Source organism: Wolffia australiana, chromosome 4 (assembly GCF_029677425.1).
Source record: "Wolffia australiana isolate 7733 chromosome 4, ASM2967742v1".
Classification (NCBI taxonomy): Eukaryota; Viridiplantae; Streptophyta; class Magnoliopsida; order Alismatales; family Araceae; genus Wolffia; species Wolffia australiana.
In genome coordinates, this window is record NC_135838.1 from 17,788,753 (window position 1) to 17,811,404 (window position 22,652).

At 39.1% G+C, this 22,652-nt stretch overlaps 1 protein-coding gene and 1 non-coding gene across 2 annotated transcripts; one reads left to right on the plus strand and one right to left on the minus strand.

The window, feature by feature from the left end:
* Nucleotides 1-1,115: 1,115 nt before the first annotated feature.
* Nucleotides 1,116-1,187, minus strand: TRNAN-GUU (transfer RNA asparagine (anticodon GUU)). Its single transcript has one exon. It is a non-coding gene; the product is annotated as a tRNA-Asn (tRNA).
* Nucleotides 1,188-2,533: 1,346 nt separating this feature from the next.
* Nucleotides 2,534-21,153, plus strand: EMB2773 (PHD finger family protein). Its single transcript, XM_078574090.1, has 28 exons — nt 2,534-3,020; nt 3,273-3,382; nt 4,653-4,789; nt 4,857-4,947; nt 5,027-5,283; nt 7,007-7,114; nt 7,228-7,339; nt 8,345-8,441; nt 8,558-8,744; nt 8,838-9,266; nt 9,333-9,868; nt 9,948-10,155; nt 10,253-10,303; nt 10,378-10,536; nt 10,620-10,787; nt 16,299-16,598; nt 16,679-16,831; nt 17,286-17,455; nt 18,044-18,152; nt 18,279-18,440; nt 18,535-18,639; nt 18,714-18,947; nt 19,015-19,148; nt 19,219-19,476; nt 19,555-19,798; nt 19,882-19,974; nt 20,051-20,176; nt 20,808-21,153. Exons 1-28 carry the CDS (start codon nt 2,803-2,805, stop codon nt 21,027-21,029), a joined length of 5,178 nt encoding a protein of 1,725 aa, XP_078430216.1. The 5' UTR covers nt 2,534-2,802; the 3' UTR covers nt 21,030-21,153.
* The last annotated feature ends 1,499 nt before the right edge of the window (nt 21,154-22,652 follow it).

Consider the following 22,652-nt stretch of genomic DNA (forward strand, 5'->3'; position numbering starts at 1 on the left):
CTTCATCGGTATCAAGGCCTGTAGAATGCAACATTAACTTGACTCATAGAGGATCATACGAGGCAAATTGATGAATGTTAGTGGATATCTATAAGTTTGGGGACTTTTATACATGTTGAAAAAGATGGGAACTTTTGTACAAATTTTTGAGGGACTTTTCTAAAAAAAATTCCAATAGTATAGAGAGAGGTACTCTCATGTAACACCCATGCTAGTCATTTCTCCAATAGTAATTCAAGTGTCTTCCCCTTTCTTCTCTTCCTCTTTCCTTAGTGCGACTTCAAGTGATACTAGACGGGGAGAAAATATAATTTCCAACATCAGAGTTTGAGGGAAATAACTAGAAATCCTATCTTCTGAAGTCTTTATGAATACCTCTAAATGCTAGACAACTAAATGGGTTTGAGATGCTCTCTCAAGGAAGCAATAAACCACAGATTTGATCCATGAAAAGGTGTTGTTTTTTATTTTTACTATATTTTGGTTTTTAGATGTGTTTAATTTGTTATTCCACCGCACAACCTGGTTTGTTTGGCGTCATTTAACTAAGAACTTGATCCATTAATATTTTTTTTCATTACACATAATTCTAACATTATTTGAACTTGACTAGCACAAAGAAGAATTATCCAAAATATAATTTAAGTGTGAAATTTATCATGATCTCATCAAGAACTTCATTAAAAAAAGAAATATTTTTCAGTCTCATGAAAAAATCAAATTATTAAATCCCCCAGTTTATTCCTTGACATCTCACTGAAGAATCTGTTTAGAACCAAGATTGATATCTAACTAATAATCACGAGTAAAATCATAAGAGTTCAATAGCGAATTACTCATCTCCTTATTTAATCATTTGAGTACATACTGAATTCAAAATCATAGTTAACCCACAAAAATTACCTTTGTTCTAACAATTATAGTTGAACATGTAAAGAAATTTGTTTGAATTTGAAATACTATTTTAATACAGATAATTTGAATTAGGGATTGAAAGATTGTCGTTGGTTGCATAATGAATGAAGGGAGCATAAGGAAGCATTAGATAAAAACAAGAATACACGAGTGCTTTCATTTCTTTACAGAACGTAACTTTGATTCAGAAAACATAAAATCTCCCCAAGTAGGATTCGAACCTACGACCAGTCAGTTAACAGCCGACCGCTCTACCACTGAGCTACTGAGGAATGCCGATTACAAGGTTGACATCAGCCGCGACCTCTGCTCAAAAACAGTCAACGGAACTATGCCTATTCCCTGCAGCGATACCGAGGCTGGTTTGGCATCCCAACCGGCTCCTTCTTCTGAAATTAAAAGAAGAACCTCCTTTACTTCGTAATGATAACCTCAGAACCTGCTGGCGCACTAATCATTTTTTCAGAATAACATCCGCTCCCTCGCGCCTTCTTTTTTTTTTAACTTGATCTTGCACGCATCTTCCTTCCAATTCCTACCTATAGGATGAGTCTTTCTGGACCCACTAACCACCTTGGTGCGCTATTGAGAACTAGGCTCTTAACGTGGAAATGTGGTGATGATAATCGGTTCTGAAAGAATTAAAAAAAAGAATAAAAATGCTCGTAAACTCGTTTGCTTACGAAAACCTCTGCTCTTGTTTTGTCCATATGTTCGCGAATAGAGAATTGTCACGTGTCATCTATCACATCACGCGTCATCGTGACAGAAACATGACGGATGACGTGACGGTGACGCTGACGGTTTTAGGGGTCCGTGACCTTGACGGTGACGGACGAAGAAGTGATCGTGATGAGGATGTGACGATGACCAGGTGCCGAGGACGCATGACATGACAGAATGGCCGTCACGGATGACGGCCATGATGGAATTTTTGAAAAGTTAAAACAGACAAAAAATACATATAAAATCATTATTTTTAATCTTTCCGACGGCTGAGATTTCTCCACGTGATGTGGCCTTTTAGATTTCCTGGCATTTTGCACAGAAGTCCCTATTTTTTTTGCGGGCACAAACCGACGACACCTACAAATAATTAGAGATATATCCCTCCGTTCAAGTAGGGTTTTATTCACATCACCGGTGACGGTGACACCGTCACGGTGACGGGGATGTGACAGGACACCCTATGGAGGGACAGTGACGGGAACATATCGGTTTTTTTTTGCATATGCTGGGACGCGTGACGGGATGGTGATGTGACGAAAGTTTCATCACGTCACCGTCCGTCACGTTTCATCATCCGGGACGTCCCGTCCCAGACGTGGGGTTCCTTATTCGCGAACACTACGAACATTGTTTTTACTATTCACGATAGATTTTTTCCAATCCCTAGTGTGAAAGAAAAAAGGCAATCAGACTAGTTTTTATAATACACAATAAAGTAATGAGCTATATCCCGGAAAATACTTGCTCAGTAAAAATTTCATATCTCCCGCGCTAAGACTTTCGGGCGAAACACGGGTCGGACGGGACCCGCAAGAAATCTGTTGGATCCGGCCCGTTCAAATGGAGGTGAATCGCGGAGGTTTGACCACGCCGTTAAGGGATGGTTCGTATCAAATCCAGCTCCCCGTCCGGACGGCGAGTTCGAAAATCACAAGGGGATGCTCGACCCTTCTGGCCAATAAAAGGTTTCAGTACCTTGTCGCGATCCTGAACTCCGAGCATTTGTTCCCCGCCATTTTCATGACGGGAGCGGTTATCAAGCTCAGCGCAGTAAACTAGGGCTTCCGTCGATCGCGTTGAATCTTAGTTGTTGATGATTGCCGTTCTCGAGCTGCGAAATTGATCATGGTTGTTGGATTTATAATCGTAGATTGATAGATGGAGAGGGCGTGCAGGCTCTCCAATACAACTTATTGGGAGATCACGCCTTCTCTCCCCTTGCCTTCACTGCCTGTTTCGTGCGGCGCGCGGAGTCAGAGGCTGCAGCTGTCTGAAGAGACTGCGGAAGGTGTTGCTAGGTCGATCGATCGGAATGAGGTCCTCGGCAATGCTGGAAAGATAGCGGATCTCCTTAGGGACTGCGACGTCTCTTACTTGTAAGTTCTCGATGTTTCAAGCGTTCAATAGAGGAAAATTCATCACAAGTGTTTGCTTACGGTCCTAAGGATGTGGATTGTCCGATCTAGAGTTTTCTTATTTTGCGGAATTTGGTTAAAAAATTGACGAAATCGATTAGTTTTTTTCTGAGTTAACGGAAATCGGAAAATTCGTCATAATTGTTTTTTGCTGATGAACCTTGGTTCTATGCACCTTTTTTTGTGATATTCCTCTGCCTGAACATGCGGCAGAAATGTAAAAGACGAGCCGGAGCAGCGCCGCACTAACTTCGCCGAGTGTCCGCGGCTCTACTCTGAAGTGCTAAGATATAACTCAGCGGCATTTGATTGCACGCCTCGCGGTACGTAGCTTGACGACGCAAAATAGATGAATTAGCCTTGCTACGTTTCCGAGTGTTGTCTGTTAATCATTTACGCTCTTTTAAGTGTATGCGGAAGACGTATATTTGAATCTCGTATCATTGAGCTTAAGGAGCTGCTAATCTCGTCACCCTAGCCGATGGAAAGCTCTCTTGAATTTAACGATCGGAACTTTAATTTATGGAATTCTTGGTAAAGAATATGTGACTTCTATTTTATCCAAGAGCTTAATGGTTTAATTGCATGTCGGGTGTTCTATTTGTATCATTTGTGGTCTGCACTCTATTGTGATCCGTTTTCCTATTATCAGAATTATATGTTTGCTGATTTCTATTTTTCTAAAGGTTGCAACCAACATTTAAATTCCTTATAGCTGAATGATAATTTCTTTGGCTGCTTGAAGCGTTGTTTTTGACTTAAAAATACCGCTTATGTTACTGATGATTTTCACCAGAATTATTATCTATTCATCTTACGTGGTTTTTTATTACATTCAACATTTCGGCAACATCTGAAATTGTGCACGATACTTTTGTCTAATGGAAATCAGAAGCAGAGATAAAATTTGTGCATAAATAGCATTTGATTATTGGAAATAAAATTGATCTTTAGAATTTTAATCCTCCATATCAAATCTATTGGAGACGATCAGATTCCAGAAATTTTTTTTGAAGAAAAAGAGGGAAGATCACCTGAAATTGGTGATCAACCCCAAATTAATACTATATATGACCAAAGGAAAATATATTGCTGACCAGCCTGGTCCCTTTTCCGTCCTTCACTTCCTTCTAAACTTGTAGGATATGCAGTTCTCCACATCATGGGGTACCAAGTTAAGTAAAAGATTGTTGGGTGGCTCTTGTTCCGAAAGATCCTCTGCGGACTTTTCTCCTTACACTTTCCCATTGTTTTTTCTTCTTCTTTTATATTTCTTAGGAAAAAAAAATGAATTTTAAGAACACAATGTGGCAACAAACCGAAGATCAACATCCTGGATGATATATTTATTAATTTCTTTTGTACGGTCGGATATAACGATGGTTTATTAAGATAATTCAGAAGCCTATCTAAATTCATTATTTCACTGGTATTATATTCAATAGTTTCTTATTCCTCTCTTGTTCATGTGTAATCCATCTATTATTTTGTGGAGTTCTGAAAAATTTCAGCTGCTTTTTTCAATTATTTTGATCAAATTATGTTCTCTCTATTACTTTTGATAATGACGTTTAAATCCTCGTAAATTTCCAGGTGCTGCCAAGAAGATTAAGTACAAGGATTCGATCCCAGAAGAAAAACCTATAGAAAACAATGGTTTTTCTATTGCCCTTCCAGAAAAAAATAAGGAAGAAAATGTAAACAATCAGCTCCAAAGTAGCCTCGTTAAGGTAAGTGTGCCTTTGCTGCATTCGATTCCTTTTTAGTTTTAAAGTTTAGGCGACATTGGGGTCACAGGATCCCGCAACAGGTGCTGGCTTCAGGAAGCCAAAGATCAGGAAGAAAGAATCCCTCCCTTTGCCAACTAATGAGGAAACTGATCATCAAGGTTTTATTTTTTATTCTAAAATACTTTTTTCCTTACATGCTGCTTTGGATAGCCATTTATTCTTTCTTTTACTTCTCAGAAATTGTCAGAGGGTTCTGTGAGGTGGTGGAGGACTTCTGCGGAAGAGCAGAAGTTCCAATTTCTCATGTTGGCTTGGGAATTGAAGAATCTTCTCTTTCGCTGAACGATATTAAATATATTCTGAAAGAAGTAAATGACATACGTGAAAAGAAGCTGTTGAATGTTGTTCCCGTTGATTTACTCACAAGACTTCTGGATGTTCTGGATCACCAAATTAAATGTGGACAAGGATTATCGTTTGACGAATTGGGAGACGTAAGTTGTTTTCTAGTCCTCTTTATCTGTTCTCGGAATACTTTATGCTTCAAGTGGTGATTTTTAGATGGTATTTCCTATGTTGCTTCATTCTTTCAAAAAAAAATTTCCTATGTTGCTTCAACATTAAAGGATAAGTAAGATTTGATAAGGGTTGCTGGATTTTATTTTTTGTAATCAAAATTTTGTCGGTAGACTAGGTAGACATTTTACAAAAGCTGAGCTTGTAATTTCTGGCCTCCACTTCTCTTGTGGATAGATTATGATAGGCATTCGTTGTTTGCAGAGACATACTTTACCAGTTCTTGAGTTATATTGATCATGTGGTCTCTAGATATTATGCTTTGATAGAGCATGTGATCAGGCTTGATCTTACAGACTCCTAGTGACATTGTCCATTTTATTTTAGTCTATTGTAGGAACAAAAATTACTGGTGTGTTTGAAGAGTTTGCCTAAATTAAACATCTGTTTGATAAAGAAGCTCAAGGGCGTTGCCAAATTCTTGGCTGAGATCGGTCTGCCAAAATGGGAACCCTGGCATGCCGGAAAAAGATTTTACTGAGCAAATTGTATTCCGCTCGAGATGATAAATACATCACTACATAGTTGGATCTGTCATATTTTTCAGTCATACCTGTTCCAAAGTTTCCAAAAAACATCAAATACAAGGAACGAGACATGTTGTCCCAAAATTATAGATATTAAGTTTTCAAAAAAAAAAGTTTGAAACAACCATGATCCCGCGGTTTGGGTTATCCATTTTCTTCTGTTCTAACCACCCTGCAATTATGTTAAAAATGTTCGATGGATAGGGCTTCTTTGTCGTGATGTGATTTGTCGGTTGGCCTTTCATTTTATTAAGGGGACTCTTTTATGACGGCTTGGGGAGATTAGTGTGATGTGATGCAGAGTCCGCCAATATATTTCTATACAAATGATGGCAGCCATTGCAGGCCTTGCGTTATGGGACTAATTTATTTTCCATAATCCATATATGAAAAGCAATTATGCAGGTAAATCAGGTTTGGTTTTCTAGGATAAAGATGATTTCCGAATTATACCAGATGATGCTTCAGTGGGGCAAAAAATGGACAAACTGGAGGGCCCTCAATGTGGCACCCTGAGACACTGGGGCTTACATTTTTTTAATCGATTCAAATTCTCTAGTGATAGTCGAGATAAGAGGCTATGCATTTAATAAAATTTATCTCTCGATGACACATTTTTCTACTATTATTATGCTTATATCTTTTGCTATGAACTGATTATTTCATTAATGCTGTAAATCTTAATCACATGTAGAGTTTTTCTCTATGCTTTGTAATCTGTCTCCTGCCGCTCTTTGGCTTTTATGTCTCTCTTCTCTTTTTCTGTTTAGGAAGTTCCTTTTTATGACTTGTGTTTCATGTGTCATGCTCTTTGACTTAATTTGGGTGCTGCTTTCGGAATGTACCTTGAGGATTCAAATATATATCAATGCAGTAGTTTCTGTTGCCTCCGTTGAAGCATTTTCTATTGTAATTGGTGTAAAGACTACAATCTTCAAAAAATTTGGTGTAAATACTGCATTTAACGAAGTAGACATTTTTCACGCCGTGGATGGTTTGTAGATAAACTTATTGAGACTCGTGTTTCTTAATTGTCAGGATATGACATTCGAAAGACTTCAAATTTCAAGTGTTCACAGAATGATTATTTACATATATTTTATGTGTTTTCCAGAAAAATGTCGATGCTGCGTCTCTGGTTTTTTGTGCTTTGGAATCTGCTCATGTTGCCCTAGCAGTAATGGCGCACCCCAGTATGCCAAAACAGTTGTACAAAGATGAAGTACGTATGTGGATCTTTCCCCCTCTTTTATTGTGTGATTAACTATTGTTAAAACATAGAAGTTAAGTTGTTCTTGTCATAACTCAGTTTGCTATGATATCTTCCTTCTCCAGATGATTGAGCGGATTCTTGATTTCTCACGACATCAAATAATGGAAGTAATGGCAGCTTTCGACCCATCATACCGTGCCATTCAGAAACCCAGTGAGAGCGTCGCTCCTGATGGTATGCACTGAGAGTGGGAAATTTCTTTGGATGACTGCCTTATTCATTTGCACTAATGCCTTTTGTCCAAATTATGCAAACGAGCCTTATAACTCGAGTTTATCATACATATACGAGCTGTTTCTATGCGTTTCTTTGAAAAGGGTTGGTGCTTTCCTTCTCGCCCCAAATCTCTTCGATTATACTTTGGATTCTTTTTCTTCTCTACCCCATCTTGTACGTCTGGATATTAATATTTCTGGATTTGGAGATTCGGTGATAAATTTGTGAAACAATAAATTCTTGAGATCACTTAAAATGATGTTATATATATCATCTTTCACATCCGTTTAGTATCTATCAAAGTCTCATGTACTAAAGATGTTACTGACATTTTATCAGTTTCTCTAAATAGTACGCTAGGGGTTAATGTCCTCATTAGGAATGGTCCGGGGTAGTTCAGTTGGCGGTTGCATGTTTATGGGCGGTTAAGTTTGAATATTCAAACTGTCCTCAGCCCAACCTGCAGAGTCTTCACCCTGCCCTGTGCGAGGCCTGGGGCAGAGAGAATGGATGGTTTTGATCTGTATATGTTAAATATAGTAAAGTAAATTGATGGCAGATGTGGATAAGTGGGCAACAGGTATAGACAGAACGTTAAGATCATGAGCTCAGAACTTGTACGTATCATATTTTTGGCCTTAAATTTTGTAAGTTAAGGTCATCAGCTGGGGCTCCTATGTGGGGGATCAGCACCCGACCACTGTCCTCTTTTAAGGGCAAAATTGAGCTGTGGGTGGTTTTGGATTTCTGCCCCAAGTTTTCTCCCGGCACAGCCTCATAGGCTTTGAGCAATAGAAAATTCGTCCCTTGAGGCAAAGTTTCATACTGCACCACATTGTGCTCCCATCTGTTGTTCCCTTTGCACAAAGAGTTTCCTGAATACTATATGATGGTTTCCATGGGAAATTCAGTACAAAACTTTTACTTTCGGCATTCCCCAGCATTTATGTTTCTACTTTTTAGGTGATGATGATGAAGAGGATGTGGCTGATCTTGGTTCAGCGGGCAAGAGACGTAGAAATACAAGACTGGCTAAAGTGAAGAAAGCATCAGGGAACAAGTATGGGCATTTTATATTTTTAACTTTTTTTCATTTTATCACTCTCCATGACAGATTCTATTGTTTTCTAAATTTAGAGTACGATGACTCTGACTTTATACTGCTTTTCTATGTAGGATATCGAAAATGGTCTTGTCTGTATTACAGAAGCTTTGTTCAATACTTGGCTTTCTGAAGGATCTTTTGACCATAGAAAGGCTATCAGATGGCTGTATACTTCAGCTGATGAGGACTTGCTTTTCAACTTTCTTGGTGGACGATGTCCAAATCCTGCAACTAAAAGCTATAACTTTAATATGCACGGTATTCATCTCACATATTATAATGAATTCTTTGTTCTTGGAAAATTTGGTTATTTTTGACCGCATATTTTCCAATTTTTGTTCCCAATTTCAGGTTTTTGGTTCATATGCTCAACATCAAAATTTTGTAATGGATGAAATACTTCAGCTTTTGAGAAAGTTGCCGTCTTCTAAACGTGCCATGAGAACTTACTTTCTTCCTGAAGAACAGAAGCAGATTCAGATGATAACTGCGTTGCTCATTCATTTGGTTCAGTGTTGCGCTGACCTTCCTAAGTTTTTAACCTCAAAATTGACTTACAATTCGATTCAAGACGTTTCGATCAATGTGGATTTTCCAATCAAATGTCATGAAGCTGCTACAGAGGCATGTTGTCTTTTCTGGACGAATGTTCTTCAGCGTCTGACTACTGCTAAGGCCCAGGATGTGGCTGAGTCAAAAATGATGTTGGAGAACATAGTAATGGACTTGCTAACAACTCTGAATTTACCTGAATATCCAGCTTCTGCATCAATACTCGAGGTATGAAATTGCTTTTGTATTTCTTGCAGGAGTCTTATCATATTTTAACTTATGCGATCCCTTCAGGTTCTTTGTGTCTTGCTTCTCCAAAATGCGGGGCTGAAGTCCAAAGACATTTCTGCACGATGCATGGCTGTTGATCTTCTGGGAACAATCGCTGCTAGGTTGAAAAACGATGCTGTAACATGCAACAAAGATAAGTTCTGGATTGTTCAGGAACTCTTTGCTGAAGCTAAATACAATGCCACTGAGGAAATGAAAGATTCTTGCTGTGTCTGTTGTGAGGGAAGAGGTGGGAAGGCTATCATTGTTTGCCATTCCTGTCAAAGGTGTTTCCACATTGAGTGCCTTGGCTTTACTGGGGGAGAATTGTTACACCGTGATTGGTCTTGTCATATTTGCCTCTGCAGAAAACAGCTTTCTGTTCTCCAATCATCTGTCATGTCTAACTCCAGGAATGACAGTAACAACAATGCATGTATGGCTGACAATCCCAATAAGTCTCCGTATAAAATTTCTTCATTGGAAGTCATTCAGCAAATGCTTATAAATTACCTGCAAGAAAATGCTTCATCTGACGATCTGAATTTGTTTACTCGATGGTAAGGCAAAAGCTAAGTTAGTCCACTTTTCTTTTGAATTAGTGGCATCACCTTCTGACATATTTTTACTACAATCTAGGTTCTATCTCTGCCTTTGGTATAAGGATGACTCGGACTGTCAAGACAAAATAATTTACTATGTTTCAAGAGTAAAGTCCAAAACAATTCTGCGAGATTTCGGTTTCTCATTGCTTTTGTCGCGAGAATGGGCGAAGAAGATTTCTCTAGCACTTGGCCAGCTGAATTCGTTTTCTAGAGGATTTGATAAAATTTTGTCACTTCTGCTCGTGAGTTTGTACTTCCCCCTCACTACTTATGGGCTCGGCGTATTTTATCATTCGACATCTCTACATTCGTCTCTATTTCGGTTGTATATATATGCAGGCAAGCTTAAGGGAGAACTCACCTGTTCTCAGGGCCAAAGCTTTGCGTTCGGTAAGCGTAATGGCTTTGGACTGTTTGTTTGATAGAAGGTCTTGTGTCATTTTATTTCCCTCATTTGTATTTAGGTCAGTGCCATCGTTGAAGCTGATCCGGAGGTCTTATGTGACAAACGTGTCCAAATTGCTGTCGAAGGGAGGTTTTGCGACTCAGCAATATCTGTCCGTGAAGCAGCCTTGGAACTTGTTGGTAGGCACATATCAACTCATCCAGAAGTTTCTTTCAAGGTTTGAGAAACTTTTATCTCATTATCTCTTTGATACATTTACTCGTAGTAACAACTCATACTGAGTTTTTGCATCTCCTTCAGTATTTTGAAAAGGTTTCAGAAAGAATCAAGGATACGGGAGTTAGTGTTCGTAAAAGAGCTATCAAAATTATTCGTGATATGTGCATATCTAACGCAAATTTTTCCGAGATGACACGGGCATTCTTGGAGATTATTTCACGTGTTAGTGATGATGAATCCAGTATTCAGGTATATGATTGCTGAAATCGTTTCCCAGTTTGCTTTATTAAGATGCATCTCATGCCAAATGACACATGGTTAAGCATTTGCAAAAAAACTGGAGTTTTGAGAGTTTTACATCGTTATCCTTTTTGTTTTTATCCTTTCACTGATTTTCCAGAACCTGTTTCGCTGAATTTTATTTCCAGTATCGGTTTGGCAACGAGAAACTTTAATGAAATAACAAAAGATAAATCGAAGCAAAAATTCTGGTCCCACTCTCATAAAGAAAATGGACTAGGAGACCCTGGAATCTCGCTAATAAGTTTTTACCTTAATTCAGGAAGTTTCTCGTTATCCCTTCCAACATCAACATCTCAGCCTCTCCTGTGGAAAAGACATTGATTATGATACTGTCGAGTACAATGGAGGTTGAAGAAGTGCAGAAGGCGAGGAAGAGAAACAAGAGAAGTACAAGTTTTTTTATTCAAAAAGACTGATTACATAAGTTACAACTATCTCCTTTTATAGCAGCCGCCTAACGGCTAGTTGCCTAACAGCTAGTTTAACGGCTAGAAATTACTAGCCGTTAGCTTTAGTCGATGGGCCCCACAGAACCCGATAATGGTTATAGTGGGTCCGATGGATCTCCTCTAAGTCTTGTATCTCTTCTTCTTGGGCTTGGACTACTTTCCTCATATTTTAAGTGTATCTTTAACACTCCCCCTCAAGTGCAGGAATGTATGTTCTTCATTCCAAGCTTGGATCTCAGATATTGAGTTTGTTTGATCGGTAATCCCTTAGTCAGAATATCTGCACATTGTTCTTCAGAGCTCACGTGCTCAGTCTTCAAGATTCCTTGTTCCAAGTGATCCTGTATATAGAATCTGTTGATGTTCACATGCTTCATCCGGTCATGGTCAACTGGATCGTGGGCTATACTGATAGCTGATTTGTTGTCGCAGCAGATAATAATTGGCTTTAGAAACGTGATCTTCAAGTCTTCCAATAAATTCTTGATCCATACAGCTTCATCAATTCCCTTTGACATGGCTCGAAATTCAGCTTCTGTACAAGACTTTGATACCACACTTTGCTTCTTGCTCCTCCACGTAACTAAGTTTCCTCTTAGCATTGTGCAATACCCCGTGGTGGACCTATAATCAAGTCTAGAACCAGCAAAATCAGAATCAGTGTATACAATAAGATCGATTTTACCTGTTCTCCTGTGTGCAATGCCCAGTCCTGATGTCCCCTTTAGGTACCTGAGAATTCTGTTAGCAGCTTGAAAATGCGAACTTCTAGGTGAGTGCATAAACTGACTTAACACATTTACAGCATAACATATATCTGGTCGCGTGTGTGACAGATACAGAAGTTTTCCTATTAGACTCTGATATGAGTTAATTTCTACTTTAGGGTCACTTTCTCTTAGGGTTAACCTATGGTTTACTTCAATAGGTGTCTCATTTATATGGCAGTTCATATGTTTTGTTTCATTTAGAAGGTCTAATATATATTTTTGTTGGGTCATTAAGATACCTTCACTTGATCTTGCAAACTCTATGCCTAAGAAATACTTTAGAGGTCCTAAGTGTTTAACTTGGAAGTTCCTGTTCAAATGTTCCTCAAGTATCTTTGTTTCTTCCGGATTGTTTCCGGTAATTATTATATCATCTACATATACTATCAAAATAGTTAGTAGATCCTTTGAATAATGTTTAAAAAACATAATGTGTTCTCCGTTGCATTGACTATATCCTAACCCCTTCATTGCTTGGGTAAATCTTCCAAACCACGCCCTAGGTGATTGTTTTAACCCGTATAATGATTTTCAAAGTCTGCATACTTTTCCTTTGTTATGCTGGTTTTCATATCCTGGGGGAATATCCATGTAGATTTCCTCCTTCAAGTATCTACGTAAGAAAGCATTTTTAATGTCATATTGGTTTAACGGCCAGTCTAGATTGACTGCCAAGGACATAAGGATTCTAATAATTTTTGCAACTGGAGCAAAAGTTTCTTCGTAGTCAATCCCATATATCTGAGTGTACCCTCTAGCTACAAGTCTTGCTTTATGCCTTTCTAAACTTCCATCCCATTTACACTTGATAGTGTAAACCCATCTACAACCCACAGATTTTTTATCTTTGAGTCTATCAACAATATCCCAAGTATTATTTTGTACTAAGGCCCTCATCTCTTCATCCATTGCTCCTTTCCAATTAATATCATTCATTGCTTCTTGGGGGGACCTAGGGATAGCAATTTCTTGAATTTTTGTCAGGAATACTTGGTATTTGGGTGATACTTTCTCATAGGTCAAGTAGTTTGCCATTGGATATAGAGGAGCTTTCACACATTTTCGAGTAGCTTTCCTTAGAGCAATTGGCCAATGGCCTTCTTCAGCAGTCATTGTTCCTTCAATTACTACTCCCCCTTCAGTGGATACTACTCCCCCTTCAGTGAATACTACCCCTTCATTGGGTGCTTCTCCCCCTTCACCCAAATCCATGACTTCTGATTGTCTATCCCTTTTTCTTCTTTGATAATATTTAGGATATGGAATGATTTGAGATGATTCTCCATTTTTCTCAACCATATCCACCGTCCTTGATTCGGATTCTGTTCTCTGTGTTCTAGCTTGGGGAATTATCCCTACTCCACTCTCAAACATTTGAAATCTAGCTGGAGGTTGTGTAAGTTCAGAGTCAATATTCTCAATATTGAGTATAGGCCTAGTGTCTAAGTATGATTCAGTACCTTTTGGTTTGTAATAAAAGGATTTTTCATCAAAGACCATATCTTTGGTGACTATGTATTTACGAGTGATAGGATGATAAAATTTATACCCCTTTTGTGTGACAGAATATCCCACAAATACACATTTTAGTCCCTTGGTAGACCACTTATTTTGTTTGTGTGTATGATTATACACATAACCAACAAAACCAAATATTTTAGGGGGTAGGCCAGTTTTTTGTCTTACATTTGGGTAATATGCCTCAAGAAAGTCAAGTGGGCTTTTGAAGGCTAAGATACTTGAAGGGAGTCGATTTATAAGATGTGTAGCCGTCATAACGGCAAAACCCCATAGATTTGTGGGAACATTTCCCTGGATTAAGAGTGTTCTTCCTTTGTCTACAATGTTCCCTATTTTCCTCTCGGCTACTCCATTTTGTTGTGGGGTGTATGGGCATGATGTTTCATGTTTAATTCCTTCAGATAAGAAGAATTCAGTAAGTTCATTATTGAGAAAATCCTTTGCATTTTCTGTCCTTAGTCCTTGGACCTGATCACCAAACTGCCGTTTGATATGATTACATAATCCCTTTAAGTTCTTGGTAACCTCATACTTATGTTTTTGTAAAAAATCCAGTTATATCTGCTATAATCATCTGTGCATACTAGGAAATAACCATGTCCTAGTATGTCTGCTTGGGGAGGTGGCCCCAAACATCACAATGGATGATCTGGAAAGGCCTCTGTATTCGTGTAAAACTAGGTGGGTACGTTCCTCTCTTAAACTTCCCTAATTGACATGCTTCACAAACCAAATTTTCAACCAAAATATCCTTGAACAAGTCTGGGTACAAGTGTTTAAGTAGGTGATAGGATGGATGGCCCATTCTTTGGTGAGTCTCTATGATTGTCTCCTCTGGAGATAGCTTCACTGCTGCAACCTTTGGTTTATCTCCTGGGTATTCCATGGGTAAGTGGTAGAGTCCTTGGTGAACTCTAGCTAGTCCAGTCCTCCACCCGAGCTCCATGTGACATAAATAAGCATCCAAATTATCCAATAGGGTATTATACTCCCTACATTTTGCTAGTTGCTGTACAGATACAAGGTTCATAGACAATTTAGGGACATGCAACACCTTTTCCAATTTACCAATATGTTTAATGTTCAAACTTCCAATGCCAATTACTGGTAATAATGTACCATCAGCTGTTTGAACGTACTTACCTGGGTGAACTTCTCCATATGTTATAAAGAAATATTTTCTAGATGACATATGGTCCGTTGCACCTGAATCTAAGATCCATGCATTTGATGGATTTTTATTGAGTAAAGTAATGTTATGGTATATTTCTTCCTTACCAGAATTGGCGAGTGAAGTAGATCCAATGACTGCTCCAGAGTTGATAAATGATTTTATACTTTGCAGTTCTTGCATCATCTTCTGGAAGTCTTGGACTGAAGGAAGATTACTCAAAAAATTTTCATTTTCTCCAGCTTCTCCTGGTTGCATCACAACATTAGCTCGAGCAATATGAGGTGGTTTGCCATGAAGCTTCCAGCACTTGTCCTTGATGTGCCCCTTCTTCTTACAGTAGTTGCACACAAGGTCTTCTCTGTTTGGTCTTTCTGAATCGCCCTTTTGTTGATTCTGAGTTTTTGTTACATGGGCTGTGCTTCATCAAACGTAGGTACATCCTCTCTATTGTAGAGTTGGCTTCTGACCGTCTCAAATTCTGGCCGAAGTCCTTGCAAAAATTGACATAGTCAATTTGTTGCCTCATGTGCCCTTGCTACTGGATCAGTAGAGGGTGGTCTACAATGATCTAATTCATTGTGGATATCCCTCAGCTTGTTTGAATAAGTCAGAACATCCATATCTCCTTGTTTGAGTGTATAAGCTTGTATGATAAGATCAATAATTTTGGCCTTGTCATTCTTCTTGGAGTGGCTTCGATGCACAGCTTCCCATAGTGTTTTTGCAGTTCCATATGATGAGTATCGAACTAATTGCTCTGCAGAGATTGAATCCAACATCCACCCAAACACATACTCCTCTTCGACTACCCATCTTGGGTAATTCGGATGAGTATCAGGTGGACACACCTCTGTAAGATGGTGCGCTAGCTTTCTAGGCTTTAGAGCAGCTTGGATTGTCCTCTCCCACAGCAATAGATTCTTGCCATTAAAGATATTGCATTAGTCCTCCCCGTGGGATGACCCTTGATGCCAGAAGATTATTCAACTGTCACTTGGTAGGCTCTGATACCATGTCGAGTACAATGGAGGTTGAAGAAGTGCAGAAGGCGAGGAAGAGAAACAAGAGAAGTACAAGTTTTTTTATTCAAAAAGACTGATTACATAAGTTACAACTATCTCCTTTTATAGCAGCCGCCTAACGGCTAGTTGCCTAACAGCTAGTTTAACGGCTAGAAATTACTAGCCGTTAGCTTTAGTCGATGGGCCCCACAGAACCCGATAATGGTTATAGTGGGCCCGATGGATCTCCTCTAAGTCTTGTATCTCTTCTTCTTGGGCTTGGTCTACTTTCCGTATATTTTAAGTGTATCTTTAACTGATACTTCGTTAATTTGCTTGGAAGATGTCTCAGTTGATTTGCTGTGTTTCGTTAATTAACATGAAATCAGTTTTTTCAGAGCCATGAACCAATTCGTTATTGGGGGCGTGGAAATCCATTTTAATTAGAACATATGTTAATAGTGTATTTCTGGTTGTTTGTGTCATGTCATTGACCTATTTTTCTATTTTTTTCTGATGACAATTCGTCTATCACTTTACAGGACTTAGTAGGTAAGACATTTTATGAATTTTGGTTTGAAGAGCCCATGGGCACACAGACCCAGTTTTCTAGAGATGGTAGCTCTGTACCATTGGAGTTAGCAAGGAAGACCGAGCAGATGGTTAATCTTTTGAGAAAGATGCCAAATCATCAGCCTCTTGTCACTGTAATAAGGCGCAACTTAACCATGGATTTTCTCCCTCAATCTGCCAAAGCTAGTGGGATTAATGCTGGCTTGAGCGCTCAAGTACGCAGGCGAAGTGAGCTGATGTGCAAGCATTTGTTGGAAAGAATTTTGCAGGTCGGAGTCCTACCAGAGACGCGGACACTTTCTTGAACGGTTTATTCAATTATTCACTCGAAGTTCCAATTATATGACAGCTCGAGGAAACAACCAACGTAGGAGTGGAGCTGGTAACGCTTCCGTATGTTGTGGCGTTGCAAGCCTTCTGTGTCGTGGATCCTTCTCTCTGTGCTCCGGCTACCGATCCATCGCAATTTGTTGTGACTCTACAACCCTACCTTAAAAGTCAGGTATTGGATCTGATATAGAGTTTTTCTGTAAAAAGAATCACGTTTTCCGCAAAAGCAATGGTCTGTCGTTTCCATATTTACTTTTATCTCGTGCTTTCTTTATGGACATGCCACTGTTTTCCGTTTTGAATCACAACAGTGTTTAATCTATACCTTTATAAATTTAGCCCAAAACCAATGTAAAAAGTTTATTGTCCATCGGCATTCAAAACTTACATCCGTTTCCAATGTAAAAAGTGAATGTAGAAACTTCATCCGTTTTACAGCAATAATGGTAAGGTATAGGACGGATTATTATCCAATGAATATGAATTATATTCACAGTGGTCATCACGGAATTTTTCTTAAATCGATGATGTAATTGTCGGCATCATTCCAAATGATTCTCTTTTACTACTAATTTTTAAGTTATTTAGTGACTGTACAATATCTTTACTTTTTGATGTTCATTCAGGCAGATACTCGTCCAGTTGCTCAACTAGTCGAGAGCATAATATTCATCATTGATGCCGTCCTACCTTTGCTCAGAAAGCCATCCCCTACTTTGGTAGAAGAACTCGAACAAGACCTTAAGCAGATGATTGTTAGACATTCATTTCTATCTGTCGTTCATTCCTGTATTAAGTAAGCTTCTTTCCTGTTTAAAACTTTCTTTAGATTTTTTCATCTTTTATTCTCATTTGCATAAATTGGAAACTAACTTTCATGCGTACATGGAAGATGGAAATTTTGTCTCGTTCTAACCTGTTGAAACAGTAGTCTTATTACAGGTTCTCAATAACTTTCCTTTCCTTTTGATTCTACATCATGTGGTTACCTACAACCATTACACTTCAAGTCAGCTCGGAAAACAATGTCACTTTAACAATGATCATGACTATTTCATCGTTGGGCGATGTTCCTCAAATCAGTTAATTTCGAAAGCAAATTGTTTGGGTTCTGCATCTGTCCCGAGATAAAGCTCAAAAAGTATTTTTTCCTTTTGGAAAAACCTAAAAAAGTAAAAGGCGCCAAGTTTGATGTAGACAGAGTCAAATATTTCATCTCGGTACTTTTGCTGAATTAAAGTTGGGACAGTATTCCAGATCCATGCTAATCCGGTGAACAGTTCAAACCATATGTCCTTATGTATCCACATTAATCCATTGGTTTTTGATTTATCTATTAGTTTTGTTATAGTGCAATCATGTTTGACCTCTTGTATTATATTAGGTGCTTGTGTTCGCTCAGTGAAATTGCTGGAAAAGGTGCAAGTTTAATAGAGTATTTGATACAAGTCTTTTTCAAACATTTGTATGGGGCTGGCATGGATAACAAACAGGTTCATTTCCTTAATTGATACCGCTCAATTATCTTTACATTTACTGCATATTTTATTTATCTTGCCGCTCTTTCTTTTTCTTCCTCCGTCACTCCTTTTTTTATTTTCAAGTTTTTTTCTACTCAGTTGTTAGGACGATCCTTGTTCTGCCTTGGGCTGCTTGTCCGCTATGGGAAGGAGCTGATGAATAACTTGGATAATCGACTTGCCCTTGTAACGAAATCTCACACGTTGCTCCAGAAATTCCTGGTTTCTGACGATTTTGCATTGAGGGTCCGATCTTTACAGGTATTTCATCTATTCTATTTTTCAAAAAAAAATCCCTCGATTCTATTTTTCCTACTCTTACTGCTCTTACCTAACTGTATCTCTCTATTGCTAGGCGTTGGGATTCCTGCTGATTGCACAACCCGAATACATGTTGGATCTAGACATCAGGAAAATAATAGAGGCATCGCTGTCATCGACTTCGGACGTCCGGATCAAGGTAAACCCATCGAGATCAAATCAACCCCCTACTATTTTTTTCCTCTAAATCTCCTTGCTCGCCCTTTACACCAGATGCAGGCATTGCAAAACATGAACGAGTATCTTCTTGATGCGGAGAGTCAGATGGGCAAGGATGGTCCCCCTAAACCTGAGGTTTCAGCACCAGAGGATTCGGTAAACAAGGTGCCGGTTGCTGCGGGTGCGGGGGACACTAACATCTGTGGAGGTATTATCCAGCTATACTGGGATAATATCCTTGAACTATCCATCGACTCAAATGAGCAAGTTCGTCAGTCTGCGCTGAAGGTAAAGAAGAAACAAACATCCTGTTGATCTTCACCTGTTTGCTTATCTATCACTTCATCTGGCATAGATCGTGGAGATTGTGCTTCGTCAAGGTCTGGTCCATCCCATCACCTGCGTTCCTTATCTCGTGGCACTCGAGACGGATCCACAGGAGGCAAATTCCAAGCTGGCCCACCACTTGCTCATCTTCATGAATGAGAAGTATGCCAGTTTTGTCTTCTTACTTACATTTTCTAAGAGATATGTCTATAATGAGAGTGGTTATCCTCAGATACCCAGCTTTCTTCGAGAATCGTCTGGGCGATGGGCTTCAGATGTCGTTCAATTTCGTCCAATCGCTGTTGGCCATGACCAATGGTGACACAAAGGGGAAACAAGATGTCAGCGCTTTTTCCTGGGTCAGGCCTGGCATTTCACGTATCTACCGACTCATCCGTGTCAACCGCATCTCGAGGAACAAGTTCATGCACTCGATCGTAAGAAAATTCGAGCCGGGCGGATGGAGCAGCTCGTCCCTCTCCTTCCTCGTGTAAGTTTCCATTAAATGACCTGAACAACGGTTATGCTTGGAACCATTTATTTATACTATGCTCGGGTGGGTTTTTAGTTACTGTGCAGAGATTCTCGCAACGCTCCCATTTGCGAGCCCAGACGAACCGCTGTACCTGATCTATGATATTAACCGGGTGCTCCAGCTTCGGGCCGGGCCCCTGGAATCCAATATGAAGGCATGGAGCTCCATTTTGCAGCAAAAAGATCTCAAGGATATCACAAACAGAAAGCATGGACTCGAAGACGGGTCTGGCGGGGATGACTCCGTCGTCTCGGAAGAGACTCTGCTGAAGTGCCAGGTGGAAAAGTCAAATAATCAATCATCTGAACATTCAGTGAAACGAGATCTAATCAACTTTTTTATCTGGTTGGGGGTCCATAGGTGGAATGTCGCGATGCCATCGCCCTCCAGCTGCTGTTGAAGCTAAAGAAGCATCTCAAGGTGGCTTTCTCCTTGGACAACGCTCGGTGTCAGGTGTGCCTCTTCTATCCCTTTTTAATTATCCCGCCCCAAGTCTGTCAGAGGTCTTACCTGTTCAAATGGCAACCAGGCCTTCTCCCTCAAGGAGTATCCTAAGCATGGGGAGACGCTATCTCGGCAGAACATCCCCTTCGTAGCTGGCGACTCCCTGGCCCGCCTTCCCCAGTCCCCCCGAAGCATGGTCCAAAAGTACCAGGTAGCCCTATTGTTCTTCATTTTTTCATCATCATCATCTTTATTGTCATCTTCAGGGTTATCTTTGTTGCCATCTTCATTGCCATTGTCACGTCATCACAAACATTGTCATTCGCATCCATCTTCGTCTTCATCATCATGCCCATGATCATTATCTTCATCTTCATCCTCATTATCTTCATCTGCATTCCATCTTCATCGTCACATCATCGTCAATGTTGTCATCCTCATCCTATCTTTGTCATCATCATCCCAGTCATCATCCTTATCATCATCGTCATCCTCATTATCATCGTCCTCATCATCTTCGTCATCATCACCATCATCACTATCATCATCCTCATCACTATTATCATAATCATAATCGTTGTCCTCATCATCGTTCTCATCACAATCATCTTTGTCATCATCATCTTCATCATAATCATTGTTGTCCTCATCAGCATAATCATTGTTGTCATCATCATCATAACCATTGTTATAATTGTCATCATAATCATCATTAGCTTTGTTGTCATCATCATGATTATCATTATCGTCATCATCATCATCATCGTCATCTCATTGTTATCATCATTATCGGTGTCATCACTGTCATCATCATCTTCATCATTAGCATTTTGAATGAGCAGGAGCTCAAGAACTTGCTCAGAGAGGACGCAGTGGACTACGTAGTATACAGTGGGAGCGCGAAGAAGCGGTCAGCGCAGAAGAGTGCACGAGGGAAGCTCTCTCGGGAAGAGCGGAATGAGGGGGAAGACGAATACGGGGACGAGGAATGGCCAGGTGGCCACAGCAGGAATCTGGGCTTCGGTGGGCTGACACCCGGCAAGGCCTCTGATCCTAGGTTTTGATGATGTATCCATGATTTTGTTGGAAATTGAGGCCATGATGATGTATAGACTGATTAGGAGCATTAACACTTCGATTTAATGCTAAACGTTCTGTTCATAATCGATGATGTATTACTTTGAGTTTTCCTGAATTTTAACAACTGATCTTGTCAAGGTTGCCTCATTGGACTGTCAACACTGGCGTACACTAGGAATTAACTCAGATTATCCCGACACTATGTTAGAGCAGGTTAATGAAATCGTTATTAAATTTACACTGCTCTGGGATTGGATTCTATTGGCACTGTTTAAGATCTGAGGGAGAGCTTGTACAAACCCTACCTTGGGACATCATGTCTTCAACAGAGAGACCTAATGTTCTTGATGGGAGGCCTTTTGGATCGGGATGGGATGACAATATCAAGTCTCTCTGGGTAATGGGATCCCCAGACGAATTGTCAAACACCCTTATGACACAAAGTAGCATGGCCCATATTTATAGAAAGATGTAGACTTTATAATATTTATTATGATCTTAATCACATCATTCTAATTAAGATATTTCTTCCTATACATGTAAATAATCATCATACCATTTAAATTTGTTAAATCCCATCATTAGCTTAGCTAAATTACTTTAATTGGGATCATTATATGATAATAAATGAACATATATACATGTATAATTTTCCATATTATGAATTTTAACAATCACCCACATACACGTTAGCTAGATTTAACTTTATAAGCCATCCAATTACACCGTTATTCATTATAATATTTACTCAACTATGTCCAAGAGACTTTTATCAAATCGTTTGTTATTAAACTCAAATGAGGATCTCTTAAACCATTTCAATGAATGTCCTGTATTAAATATAGTGTGTACTTTGGAAATTATCCGACAAGTGATTTATAAGTGTACATTTCCAACTTAATATCTAAAGTCTGAATCTATATCAACTGAAGCTTTCTCAGAAAATGGCAAGTAACAAAAAACAGAAAAGTTATTCATACATAAAATAGCTAAAAATATGTCTAATTACTGAATGAGGATTGAAATATGAATTTCCACTGATTTTCAAATCGTAACTAGGTATTAAGCCCTGGAATCAGTGTGCTTGTGAAAGACCATCAGCGGCAGTCCTTTTGTGAGTGGGCCTGCTACTGTGGAGCTTGTTCTGACATTCTTGATAGACATTCTGGATTATTACTTTCACAACTATAACATAGCAGCTGATTGATTCTGACATTAGAGATTCAACACCATTTCAATTCCATCAATGGATTTTGGGCTTGTGTTAAAGTTCTTTAGAGAATTTCTGTTGTTTCATGCCTCATAGCACATTAATAATTCACACCATTTTGGAAGAACATGTACCCCCCTGATATCATAAAATAGCTAGAACTACATTTTCTGTTATACGTCCATCTAGAAGAATCAGAGTCAGAATATAAGTGATCTCCAAATTAATTGATTGTGTATTTCAGCATATAAGTCATTGTCCTTTAAAGATATATCATGATTCTCTTGGTTGCTTTTCTGTAACCCAGGCTCTTGGATGATTCAAATATTGAGAAAGAATCCAAGCTTGGATGCGTATATACTTGCATACATAATGCTTCATATACTGATGCAAAAGG

Coding starts and splice junctions, on each gene's coding strand:
- EMB2773 (XM_078574090.1), top strand. CDS start 2,803: ATGGAGAGGGCGTGCAGGCTCTCCAATACAACTTATTGGGAGATCACG. Junction 7,340..8,344: donor TGAGAGCGTCGCTCCTGATG/GTATGCACTGAG, acceptor TCTACTTTTTAG/GTGATGATGATGAAGAGGAT. Junction 18,640..18,713: donor CTTCGGACGTCCGGATCAAG/GTAAACCCATCG, acceptor CCTTTACACCAG/ATGCAGGCATTGCAAAACAT.